Below are 13,957 nucleotides of genomic sequence, written 5' to 3'. Positions count from 1 at the left end.
AGAAATCCATTACTGAATAAATCATGCGCTCGTAGTATTTTGATTATTAGCATTTCCAAACAATTAAAGTGCTTATCTTATCAGCGCATGGCGGCGATAGCGAACTGATACCTTTTCCGGCTTTGTATCATAGTCTTACTTCTACGTTTCGCCAGTTTGTTTGATTTCTCAAGACAGTCAGATCGCTAGCAGCGCCGGTGAACTTCGCTTAAAGTTATTACTGTACCTACCATGGCAGCTCAGAACACCATAAAACATTTCTTGCTGATTTCGATCCCAGGATTCGGACACACTATCCCGATGGTGGGACTGGCCCGCAAACTAAGAGCACGTAATCACAAAGTTACCTTCGTTATCTGCAAAGCGGCCGTGGAACATCTTCGCAAGAAGTGCGAGTTAACTCCGGAGGACGAAAAATCCATCCACCTGATTGGACTGGAAGATGGCATCCCCGAGTGTGAATCGGATGATGCTCTCACCGTGACTTCCGTGATGAAGTTCCAGGATCACGGTCTGCCGGCGCTGCAAAAACTCGTCAAAGGGATACCGGTGGCTGGGCAGCCCCCCGCGGATGGCCAAGATCAGTATGGTATCACCGTGCCGGTTAACGCGGTGGTGGCCGATATTTTCGTGGCCGGAGCGATGGTCGGGTGTGTTGAGCGGAAGCTGCCGTACTACTTCCTAAATTGCTCATCCCTTGGACCGTTCCGCAATATGCTTTATGTCACCGAGCGCACACCGGTCATCGAGACAAACCATATGGAACGTTTTGACATAATCCGTCCCGAGTCGGAAGGCCCACAACCGGCAATCGGCCCAACGCAGAAAGAGTTGTCTTTAACCATTAACCAGTTCTTCTCTACGGCGAACGGATTCCTTATTAATTCGTTCCGGGAAATCGAGCAGCGTTTTATTGATGAAATCAAGCAGGATTCCCGTATGAGCAACATGGAGTATTACTGCGTGGGACCGTTTATGCCGGAAGAGAAGGGTGATAAGAATCCCAGCCATGCCGAGTTAGGGAAACAGGTGACGCAGAGACCATAACGACGGAATAAATATCGTAATATCGATCTTACCGTCTGACTCAACGACAGAGTATGAGCTAATAATTTCAATGTAGCATAATCAAAAATATGCATAAGCCACGATCTACGCGAAGCGAGAATCTAATGCATTTCCGACGATAAATTTAATCTTAAAACTTCGATTATTACCAAACTCAGAATGAGAAAACAGAACCTATTAAAAGTATTGCAACCGATAGACTTGTACACGCGCAAGGCGCATCCGGTTAGAAACCAGAAACCCCGAAGTGTTCGAGAGACGTACAAGCGAATAATAAAATTGATTATACGAGTTCGATGTTAATCTACGTACAACTCCGCTGTAAGCTATATTCTCAGGTCACACGTTGGCTGGACCGTCAACCAAACAACTCAGTGGTATACGTGTCGTTTGGCTCGGTGGTCATTCCCAACGAAAGCCGTATCGTGGAGGTCGCTAAGGCCCTGCAGGCGCTGAAAAAGCCCTTCATCTTTTCCATCCGCCAGCATCAGCAATCCATTCTACCGGGTGACGTACGCGTCGGCATCGATACACACTTGGATAATCCGGATGCACCGGGACTGTTTTTACACTGGGCACCGCAAAAACTGATCCTGGCCCACCGAGCCACCGCGGTTTTTATAAGCCATTGCGGATGGAATAGCACGATCGAGAGTTTGTTCCACGGCAAGCCCGTTGTCGGTTGGCCCATCTTTGGGGATCAACTGGAGAACGCATTGTGGGTCGAAGAGCTGGGTGTGGGAGAGTCGCTGATTCGCCGTGAGCACGCTGCTAATGATGAAGAGAAAAAAAATATCAACAGTGAGAAAATTGTCGCGGCCGTTCGGCGTGTCAGCTATGAGAGTGACGCGGCTCGGAAGGCAGCGCTGAAATGGAAGGATAAGATTCGGGAGGTCGTCGCACCGGGCGGAAGTTCCAACCGTGAACTGCAAGACTTTATCGATGCCATAGTCTAATGACTTTATACTAACTCAAGCTTATTTATGTGTTTGGCGTTATTTGTGATGTGGCTTATTGTAGTCCATGCCGACAAGTGTAACGGACAAACAGTAAACGGACATCAACATAATGTGGTGCTCGTTGGCAAACACTTAAAGCCGTATAGGTCGGTATACTCGTATGCTCCAGAATAACCAAATGCTGTTCGCAAGGTTGTGTGGCTATATAAACCGGCAATTACTGCATTCGACTTCACTAGAACCGGGTGGCTTCCACCCGTCCGCCTTCCTGTCGGCTATAGATGCGCAGTTGTTTGAAATATAATATCCCCTTCGAAATAAAACCGTTACAATACCACCCACCGAAATTGCGCCTCCTCCCCGAAATAAGCCTCACTCCGCCAACACGTTCGAACTATTTACATCCCAGCCCCCAGGGCCAAAAATTCGATAATAACGGTAGCTGAAGAGCCGGAATTAACGTGTATGGGTGCACCCATCCACATCTGTACGTACGTCTACCGGTACTTCTACGTCTACTTTGGCTGATACCCCGAAGTTTACCCTTACTTCTACATATACTTCTGAGAATTCACCAGCAAGAAACTTCGACCTCGACGGGCACGTGAGACGTAACCTTGATCCCACGATGACTTACGGGAGTTTAGGCTATGTAATACGCTTGTACGACGAGTCGGATTGTTCCACGTGTATTTTGTGGCTTTTATTAGCCAATGGTCAGCTGGCTGTATTTGTTGTTGTTCGAGTATCTTATTTTTCTCCGGGTGATACTTGTGTGGCAGAGTGGCACCTGCATGTGTCCAAATAATTGCTTATAAAAGCAGCGGCGCACTGTACTAGGATAAGCATTTTTTCGGTTTTGCAGCTAGGGATCTGATCTCGATGCGATTAAATTCACGGTTGAACCAGTTTGCTTTTGAGTAAGAGGAACAGCCTGAGACCTCTGAGTGTTATACTCTCAAGCCTTCGGTTGACCTTCAACTTCACTGGCATTCGCAGTCATCTTCGGACTTGTAGTGCAGTGTAACGTGGTGACCTTTCGCTTCTCTAAATCTTCCGTGACTTCGGTCCTTCTTCGCTCTGCATCTATCGCTTCTGTTACTGTAGTGACACAGGTTTAAGGAACGTAGGGGAGGCGTGGTGTGTGCGCTGCCCGGCCCCTAGAGCGTTCCTTAAACCTGTGTCATTACAGTACCATCTAGCGTGTATGGTCGGTAAGTTTGCTCTTCTTATTCTTGTATTTCTCGTGTTTGTAGCAGGGATTCTTGAGGTTCCTGTCTACTTCGTAGTCAGGTTTAGGCACTCATCCAGGTTTACGTAACTGCTTGAGAAAGGAAGCTCTACCGATTGTGTCGTGGTCGGTATATGATTGTAGCTTGTGCATACTGTGCGCAACGTCTCCAAATCACGACAAAACACAAGATCGTCCGCTCCTTTATCTCCACAGATACCTTCTGCAAATGAATAGCCCATGGAATATTATTTCATAAGTAATTATGCTCTTCTTCACTGTTTCTTGCAAGACGAAACTTAAATAAATGCAGTTTCCAACATATTTAGAAGTTAACATAACGAGAAAAAACTGGCCTAGGGGCATATTTTTACATACTTTTGTACGATGCGCCGTTATCCCACGATGCACTACTTCTTGTGCGGCCCTATACCGCCAAAGCAGCGGAAATTTTGCTAAAGCCTCGCTCCGGTCCGCCAATGCATGCTAACGTTCATTTTACTAGTATCCTACCGTTAGCATAGTAGGGAAATTGATAATTTGGTTTGCTTCCGGTTTATTGCTGCACCCTGTATGGTTTCACCGTTTGCTGCACGGAGTATGCATGATGGAAGCTTCAGTTTTAAAAGTACCGGGTTAGTACCTGATGAACTTTAAGAACTCCTGTACCCTTATTACTGCAAACAGCAAATAACCGACAGCTTATTGCTAGGGCTGGAGGTTTCTCGCTTTTTTCAGTTCGCTTCTGGTGAAATCGGGAAATGTATAGTGGTGTAACAAACGAGTGATTGCTAACAAACTAAAACTACTGGTAATGGCACCTACAAAATCAATGAATTACTATGCTTCTGAAATTTAAGGGAACACCAAAAGAAAGTTTTGCGGCGCTTTGCTAGCGAGCGGTAAAAAAAAGTGGAAATACGTGTTCAAAAAAGAGCGACAGTCGAGAATGAAACACATCGGGTCAGCTTATGATCTAACTGGACACTACGAAAATCTGGCAGTGAACCATCCCGTTGTAAGGCCGGAAATTATACCCGCGCAGTGGCATACGGTCGGCTGCTGTTTCAGGCGCTGCTCGTGTTCTTTGAACTCCGGCCCGAAATTATCCCTTGGAAGATGATAATGTACACCGCTTGCGATCCACACGCGACAGTCAATAATAGAACGAAGATGTACTGCAGTGTCTGGTCAATGAAGCAGGAGAAGAGCGCCAGCCACACGCTCAACCAGATCAATCCCATCAAACCGGTGTTGATGATCACGCCGTAAAGTCTATGCTTGACAGCATCGGCATCGTTCCATTTACCATTTTCGCCGAGTGAGAACCCTTGTCGACGCTTCCTAATTGCTAATAACAGTAGAAACATTAGAAATTCTGAGTTACAGAAACAGCCTTTCATACATTTAAAAAGTCTGTGATTGGTTGAAATAGAAGAAGCTGGCTTGACTTACTGTAGATATATATTAACACCGCAACGATGTTCAGTACGCCAGCAGCCAATAGTGGCACAATGAAAGTCACCCAGGGAATCCACAGATGGTCACCGTCCAGCCAGCACCTACTCGCAAACAACACTACACAAAGATGTTTCGATTGCGCAAAATATCATCAAGGTTTTCGTTACCATTTCTCATGGTCTGCATAACCGTAGCCACCAAGCGATGTAGTTAACGTCTCAGAAAAATGTGGCATGGAGGCGAGAAGCGGAAACACGATGGGAACGACTATAACAAAAAGAAGAAAAGCTTTAGTTGGCCGGGCGTGCTTACAGGTACACAGAAAACCAGAAAAGATGCACTCACGTGTCGCGGCTAACCCAGCTTTCACTTTAAATCCATGGTATGTGTCCCCTGGGAGGTGATATTTCCTCCCGTAATGTTCGGGATACAGTACAACTTGAATGAGGTGAACTGTCTGCACCGCCGTCCATCCAACGCTCATCAACGCAAACCAGTGCACCAAAATGCCACTTGCCAGGCAGAATTTTTGTCCGCACAGTTCAGGAGCGTAAACGATTAACTGGGAGAAAATGGTGAAGAGATACATTCCGAACAGCGCTATCCACAAACCCGTCCGTGTAAATGTCATCTCGTCCCAAATAACGCTACGCCGCAAAATTCTGACCCTAAAAACGTTTTACAGAATTTCCAAAAATGCTCCGATTATATGTAATACGATAAGTGCACCCCAACAAGAAAACATCACTACCCACGTTATGATTAACAGAGCAAAGAGGCAACATGCTGCCGCCACGATAGTTGTGGCTGTCGTTACAACAGCCAGATCCAAAGTGAACGGTTTATCCTTGGGAACGAAGGATCTCGATAAGCTGCCACACAACGTCAGCAGAAGCGAGAATGGCGTTAGATGATCGCAGGTGCATTTCACGGTTGTGCTGTTCCATTTAGCATGTTTAGCAGTCATCCGGCAACCGTCTTCAGACCAGTATTTGGACGTGTAGTTTAGGAAGATACATTGGTGTTGCCTCCTTGCTCCGGATGGGTACTGCAAGCATTGGAATGCGCGGTATTGTAATATTTAAATTTAATACTGAAGTAACTTTACGGCTTACTTCAAACAAAACGTCCACGTTATGCCGAATGGTGATTATATCTTTCCTCTTAAGTCTGTGGTCCAATGATGCCAGTAAAACTATCGGGCTTGACCTTTCGTTTAGTTCATTCGTGGGAATGAACCTGGCAAATTTGAATGCCTGCATCGCCGACAGCGAAAAGGAAAACTTTACTGGTGTTGTGTTCGCAATTTGTCCTGTTAAAAGTTTCGATGTGTTTAAATGATCATCAAAATTCGTCATTCATTTTAAACCAATTTGACAGATTTTAACCAAAAAAGAAATAAGTTCCGGAGTCTTCCGTCGAAATAGTAGAGTGACCAGAATACCGCCTGCAGAAGTCGGCAGCCCACTTACGAAGCTCTTCAAAGGCCTCTTGCAGCGCTTCCGTATTAAACTCAATACTGGCCACGGTTGCGGATCTGCCATCCGCGAGAACCGCAATTCCGTTTCTCGATTGAACCCACTAACTTCCAGCTTTGTGGTCAAATTAAAATGTTCAAACTGGGATGAACCGTTGATCAGCACGGCATGGATATGTGTCAACGAAAATGAGCTGTTGAAAATGTATGGTACATCGTTCGGTGGCAGATTGTTGTACATATCTTCCAGTGCTTGGTAGACGGTCGCTGCTGCGTCGTACCCGTCGTTGTTGGCTGCCGGTGCTTTCAGTTGTGCAGCCTCTTCCGCATAGAGTATTTGGTCAGTGATCTGCAGCAGTGTGTGGACTGCCTCTTCTTGTGCACCTTCCGGTAGATTTGGTGGTGCTTCCGCTCCAGCAAACTCTTGGAAGAAGTTGGCGATCGTCAGAATATCGCTGAAAGTCAGCTGGCAGCAACTGCTCACTGCCTCCTGAATGACGCCGAGCACGTTGTGTGTCGACTGCATGTAGTAGGTGTTGTTGTCCGGATACGTGTCCTTATTGGTGACTTTCTGAAGTTCCACAGAGACAGAAGAGAATGTGGTGGAAGCTTCTGAAAGTAGAAAAAGCTGTATAAAATTATCGTACAACACTAATCTAATCATTTGATTATACAACGCTTTGTAGGCATCTTGAAACTGCAAATGTAAGCAATACTTGAAATAATTATACAAAATGGCTGTTCCTGTTCGTCAGGTATATTATGTATGCATAAAGTAGTATGTACCTGATGACAATAGTTCGGTTGGAGCACTGGAGACATTGTTCAAGGAAGTTGTAAGCTGAGTGGAGGTAGACGTTACCGGACTCGTGATTGTCGAAAGTGCTGTGGTCGAGCGTGTGGTCGTTGACTTTGTACAATTGTTTACTGTAAAAGAGAATAATACAACTAAAACCGAGGTTTTTAGTAATCATTACGTATGCAGTGTGAAACAATAATTTTCAGGAGCATATCATTAAGAAATTCGTCTCCTGCTAACCGGCAAAAATTTGGATGGCGTCCAACGCTAAGGCTGTGACACCGGGCTGGTCCGGCTGGCATCTACCGCTGTGGTGTGACAAAAAAAAAACTAACAAACGGAGAAACATCGGCTTCTGGATCATACTGATGGGGATTGTAGTGCAACGCGTTCACCTCCTTGTAATACCACTCCTCACTATTGTAAACCGACCAGAGCTGCATCATATTGATCGTATACTTCATGTTCCCTTGGTTATCGTAATGATCGATGAATACAGGATGGGCGTTATCGGCGGGAGTGCTTGATGCACCGAAAGACAGGCGATACCAGTAAGAAAGCATCAAATAACGGTCAGGCTCTGGTGGATAATAAACTCGAGCCGTTGTCAGTAACGCATAAAGTTCGTCAAAAGTGACATCTGTAGATGAAGTGCCATAAGTTGGATCCATGGTGCAACGTGAAACAGCCCTCACGCTGCCTACGAACCGCACAGAAAACATTTTGTTTGTTTAGCGATAAAAAAGCTGCAGCTTCGGCGCGGAAATAGCGCCCAGAGAGACGTACCGCGTTCGTTGTCGAGACCGTTGGCCTCTTGAATCAAATCAAACTGATAGGCAGTTATGTTACTATAGATGCCCGTGTCGTTGTAGTTACGACGATACCATGTGACTCCCGGCTGTTGCGAGCAGGCCTCAATGACAGCGCTGGAATTGTCTGGCTGGGCTTCGGTTCCCATATCACATGAGGTCAGCAACTCCGTGCTGTAATAGCATTCCGCTAAAGCTTCTCCATCCCCGTATACAACTGGACGATCAAGTGAGAGGACAGCTGCTGCAGTCATCAACAGAAGCTTAAGAAATGCAGCAGAGGAAGTAACGAAATAACATGCGCATAAGAAACCGAAAGGATTGTAAAGTCGGCACGCACGCATAAATTTGCAAGTCTTCTCTATCTTCTCTAACATAATTATTGCAGTTTAACCAAAATTTATCCTTGGACATATTTTTTATAGAACAGAAAGCCATACCGTATAACAAAAATGTGGAAAGGTATTCAGCACACATGCCGGGATGAGTCAGCAGAAAATTTGGCGGCCTCGACAGCACCGATATTGATATCAGCATCTAAAGTAAAGCGACGATAGATTTGTGCACCACAAAGCACATGGAAAATATCGAGGTGCGAATATTTGTTTTGAAATTATGTTATTAATACGACGGTCAGAACGTACAACGATTCGTACACCATGCAACAATTCGCTCAAAGCAGATAAACCTTTCTCATCATCTCGCAAGAAGTAAAAATCAGTAACACCCCAGTTGTGGCTTTTTATTCAACTTTGTACAAGACGGTGACAAAGTGTGAGGAAGCAAACATTACTGATGATGAATGATGATGTGATGGCCTTCACAGCTAACTGTAAGTGCAGTTGGCGGTTGATTACAGCGATTCAACAGCTTACGCTTACCCGGAGGATCTGAACAATTTACCTACAGAATTTCACAGTTTATGCAGAATTATAGAAAATAGCTATGCTGCTGTGCAAGTGTAATGTGCAAATAAGCGCTTCCACAGATACGATAAAATACTGCAAATATACTTCATGTTGTATTTCCCTTTCGTATACGGTATCGTTGCATTGTGTCTTTCGTGAACGTCGTCAGAACTGATAAAGAAACAGAAGCCGAGATAAAGATGCGTTTTGGCATTCTTTTGTAAATATTGCAACACTTCAAATTTGGAATGTGTGTTCAATGAGTTTTCAAACGTGTTCAATGTGAAATGACTGACTGACGGACTGTTCTGGTGGTCGTTCCCTTATAACGTTAAGTTAATGCGTTTTGTGTTGATTTGGTAGCTGCAGGCTTCGTGACAGCCATATCTTAGTTTCTACCGCCAACGCGACCTTTGATGCCTGCTTTTTGAGCAAATAGATCTAATTTCATCCTATGACATAATTTTAGTAACTTAACGGAAGCCGATTCAGCAAGTCCAGAGTTCGTTAGTAACCTGTTTTTATTTACATCTTGCAAATATTTCTCATGATAGTCTGCAGACGTACGAGCACTCAATTGTGCCGGTACAGAGTTTTGTATCAACAATATCTCAGTTACATTTCGTTGCGGACGCAGCGGTCATTTGTACTGTACTAACACAAGTTTAAGAGCCACAAAAAAGTCCGGGTACGCGCAGAATATCTGACGGCATCTTTGAAGCTCAAAGAAGCCGCGCGCTATTCTTTACGGCTTCCGCTATTTTGGTGGCTCTAAACTTGTGTAAATACAGTAATTAGTCCATGCGTAATTCAACGTTTAATGGCCCTGTTTTACTGCCTTTCTTCAAAATACCAGTTCTTTAATTTTATGCCTTATGCGTTTCTTACTACTTGCTATTACGGCGGTGTTGACCGTGGACGCCAAGAGCTCTTCGCCGAAATACATTGAACGGATCATCAAGTACTTCGACAAGGGATTCGACATCGTCCTTCCGGAACGGGATATTCGGAAGTTCCCCACCGGAACCTGGAGTTTGACGGCGGGGAAGACGTGGTTGACCTGCCGTTCTTGAATATCTGGACTAGGATGTGTTGTTCGTCAGCAGTCTGGAGCCGTCCAGGAACCACGCGGACCGGCGACGGCATGCCGAGACCAGTAGTTCGTGCCGAGACCAGTAGGTGGCCACTTTGAAGTTTGAATGACCATCGCCCATTCACTTACTGTAGGTGGCCAACTGAACGACCGTAAGGGTAGGAATTTCATATTCCCTGCTAGTGCTACATGGCATAGGATAAAATAGTGTGTAGTGATACATATTTCGTGTAGTGATAAACGTGTAGTGTGTCACTGTGTAGTTTTAGTTGTCCAAGTGTGCAAGATCAAAAAACTTCAACACATTGGGTACGTACTCAATGTGTTGCAGTTTTTTAATCTTTTCGTCAGGTATACCTGACGGCGTAGGTGAGCAGACAATCGTTCTTTCGCAGCTGCCTAACCGCATTTACAGGCGTCTTACTTTTTCATTAAGAGCCGGTTTTAACGGAACTTCAGACGGGTCGATAACAATTTCAGCAAACGGATAAGTATTCACTCAGAACGAGATACTTTCTCAAAAAAGTCAACAGTTTCCAGTATACACTTCAGAAAACCAACGCCACTGGTACTTGCTGGCGGCGCATTAACTTGCCGGATCCGTCGAAAATCCGTCTGTTTAAGTAGCCTCGGCACGCATCGTTTAGCCGACCAGCGTTCCAGCGCTACTGCACTTGTTAGGCAGATGTGCTTCAACCGAAGCGGCAAACTGACCATGTACCATCGTGCATTGGCTACAGCAAAGTGTTGGCGCTCGCGGCGTCGCTTCGGTTGCCGTCGCATTCGGGTGACGCCGACACGAGAGCAACCAAAGCAACGCCACCAAAGGCAGCATTTATTTGTTTTATCCACAGACAAGGAGTTACACATTTTGTACCACGGTGTCGGATTTTGGATCACAGTGTTTGGAAACTCTATAATCAAAGATGCACATGACAGGACCGTACGCGTAGCGTTGATAATATGAACTATGATTTTGGGAAGTCCGCTTTACGTCCTCGTCTTCACCGAAATGTTGATGCCTGCTCATCGGTTTCAAGTATCGCGAGTGCGCTCCCAGAAATCTGCCGACAAAAATGCATGTTAGCGGATTTGACAAGTAACACTGGGTTTATTGGGCAAAAAGTGCATTCGCGTAATACTACTTAAAATGATACAAATTTACTCGTTAAAAAAACGGTAACGCTCAATAAAATGTCGACCGGATATGCGGCGTGACCTTTACTTTCAACCGTGTGTTCCCATGCCAGTCTTTGGCGCTCGTGCGCTCATATGAAAAAATCTAATGAGAAAAAGAACGCATAAGAAAACAGTTGGAATTTACCGATTCGGCTGGTTTTTAAAGCGGCATCCTATCATGGCCAAAATTGGCAGTGTCATGCCGGATATCCAGCCGGTAGATTGTCGAGTGTGTTATGAGGGATTTACATATATGGCCATTGCATATGAAGGCTACGCCTTCCCACTCTAAATACATCCAAATCTGTGACTGTTATAATCCAAATCATGCCCGATATAAGCTGCTGTTCGGCACCTCATGCTTAAGTGTATTCCGTCTACTATTCCGGTACATGCCATATAACTTGCATCCGAGACTACTCTTATTCAAATCCTGCATTACAAGTGCTACGTTAAAAGCCGGCCCATAAGCTTATTTTGCGGTATATTTCCTGAAGCGCGTTCCTGTCATATCGGTCTGGTACTGCGTATTCGGCAGACATCAAACTGCGATGAAAACGCTATGTCTACTGCAAACGCAGCTGACTATTGATGTGGTGGATGGTATATAAGGCCGGCACGTCGCGAACGATAGTCTTAACCTTTAACACACGATAATCCAGCGGACGAGCGAAGCGGGCCCTCGTTTTCGATTGATTACATACGGGCCACGGGGTCTTCATCACCACCACGTGCAAAGGGTGTGCTTTCTCCATTGCGTTTTACGGTCATCCCGTTGACAGCCAGGACCTAAACGGCAACGGTGAAAGCGCCTAAGGTGACAGTGGAAGGTGACTTTTGCGTGCTGTGTTGTACATGGTTGATGCCAACGATATGCCAGCTGGCGCATATGATGGACTTTCCGTTTCTGTGTAGCAAGTTATACCAAACAGTGCGTTGCTCGCAGTTAACACACTGTGTGTTCGAGCTTGCGACAGCGTTCCCGTGAAAGCGATCTCCCTTCAGACCGTCACTAACCGCTGGCGTGAACATATACAGATATCTGTACCCCGCAGTAGAACCCGATACATGTGATCTGGACCTCTCTTGTACAGATACAGGCGGTACCCCAATCGGTTGCAGCTGCTTCGTTTCCCTACTTTTGTTATTTCTGCTGGGTTTTCTAATGTTTTCCAAAGCTTTCTAGAATTTCTCAGGTTTTCTTATCGGTTTGATGTTTATTTTAAATTTTTCAGTTTTATATTTTGTTTCTAGGCCGCTTCATTAAATCTAGTAAACAGCTTGTGTTATAGAATACAAGAAACAGCTTCGGCTTCGCCTCCGCATTTTTGTGATCCACTGTCTGTTTGAATGGCGGATTCGTGTAGTTTATTAGTAAATGTAGCAGCCTTAGAACTTATTGTACAACGCCTTGAGGAAAGACTCTAGAATCTCGATCGGACTGCTGATGTGTCCTACCAAAAATTTTTAAGTGGAACCACGCATAGACAGGACTTTGGTAGAAGCTCGGTCACTCCTTCATCTAGAGATTCTTCTCACTGGACAATGGAGATACTTCGGTAACTCACTCGTTTAGAGATTTTTCTTACTGGCCAGTGGTGGTAGCTCTGTTACTCGCTCACCTAGAGATTCCGCTCATTGGACACTGGTGATCGCTCGGGGCCTCGGGCACTCAATCAGATCTAGTGATTTTTCTTATTGGACGGTGGTAACAGCTCGGTTACACACTGTTCTAGAGATTTTGCTCATTAGACAGTGGTGGTAACTCTAACACTCACTCATCTAGAGATTCTGCTCACTGGGTAGTTCGGTCACTAACGCGTCCAGTGATTTTTCTGGCAATGGTAGCAGCTCGGTCAGTCGTTTATCTAGAGAATCTGTTCACTGGGCAGTGATGTTAGTTCGGTCACTCACTCGTCTACCGAGTAATGATTTTTCTTACTGGTCAGTGGTGGTAACTCGGCCACTCACTCGTCCAGAGATTTTGCTCACTGGGCAATCATGGAAGTTCGGTCATTTACTTCGGTACAAAAGTGCCGACAACCAAAGCCGAGAAGCTAAATTCATTTTAATTTCTGCATGGTGCCGCACGAAAATAAGTACGATTTATTTATTTTTCGGTTTAATTAGTGTAATATGTCAATTTATGTTTTGTAATAATGTAATATATCCAGGCAAATTTTCTCCAAGTCCCAAGGTCACCTTGAAAGTGGATAGGTTGTTTGCGGCGTCGTGACATGATTCTGGTCGAACGAATTTAAAAACGAAAATCATGTGAGCCAGTTCTGGACCAAGGTCGATCTATTGGCGTTGTCAGTTTTTAAAAAAATCGTTTTGATTATTGAGATCTGAAAACTATGGGGCGCCGCGCGTAGTATAGATCTTGTACTTAATACAGGAGATGACATGCTTTTTCCTCCAAACGGTTGTGACGAAGTGTGTACAGCAGGGCAGTAACCAATGGACTACGCATCGAACTTCGCCGTAATTCAAACTGATCGCTGAGCCCAGAACCCTCCCGTTCCTGGCAAATGTTTTGGATAGTGTGGATACAGACTCTGTACCGGAACGATTGAGAATTTTGCGGCCTTTCTACAAAGTGTACGTACGCTTGTCGATTACCTTAAGGATCATCTATCTGTATAGGATATGAGTGAGGGAAAATGACTGAACTGGGTACTAGCGGTGGTTGAGAACCACATTATTACACGAGCGCGAGCGCCAATACCACTGGGAAATGGTACTGGGATTATGGGATTGAAAAAGCGTGACGTACGCTCTTCGTGGCGTCAGACAAATTTTATGCTCTTGACGAAGGCTTAATTGCAGCACCTCGCGCTTCGCGCTCGGTGCAAACTAACTCCAGTATCGCTAAATCGGCTCACGTCTAGTTACGGAAATTATCGCATACTAAGGATGAATTCATATCTATTGCTCATAAAGCCAGCTTCAAAGGTCGCTTTAGTAGTCTGA

The 13,957-nt window shown here is 45.1% G+C and overlaps 1 protein-coding gene across 1 annotated transcript; it reads left to right on the top strand.

Annotated features, from left to right (window-relative positions):
• The first annotated feature begins 88 nt into the window (after positions 1 to 88).
• Positions 89 to 2,364, top strand: LOC129584541 (uncharacterized). Its single transcript, XM_055476738.1, has 2 exons — positions 89 to 1,029; positions 1,407 to 2,364. Exons 1-2 carry the CDS (start codon positions 232 to 234, stop codon positions 2,022 to 2,024), a joined length of 1,416 nt encoding a protein of 471 aa, XP_055332713.1. The 5' UTR covers positions 89 to 231; the 3' UTR covers positions 2,025 to 2,364.
• Positions 2,365 to 13,957: the final 11,593 nt, after the last annotated feature.

The sequence above is a fragment of the Paramacrobiotus metropolitanus genome, unplaced genomic scaffold (assembly GCF_019649055.1).
Source record: "Paramacrobiotus metropolitanus isolate TYO unplaced genomic scaffold, Prichtersi_v1.0 Parri_scaffold0000014, whole genome shotgun sequence".
Classification (NCBI taxonomy): Eukaryota; Metazoa; Tardigrada; class Eutardigrada; order Parachela; family Macrobiotidae; genus Paramacrobiotus; species Paramacrobiotus metropolitanus.
Note: the sequence above shows the minus strand (reverse complement) of the source record. Positions and strands in the feature narration are given on the sequence as shown.

Excerpts from the sequence above, each read along its gene's own strand:
- LOC129584541 (XM_055476738.1), top strand. The coding sequence starts at position 232 with ATGGCAGCTCAGAACACCATAAAACATTTCTTGCTGATTTCGATCCCA. Across the intron at positions 1,030-1,406 it reads ATGCCGAGTTAGGGAAACAG|GTCACACGTTGGCTGGACCG; the intron begins GTGACGCAGAGA and ends CTATATTCTCAG.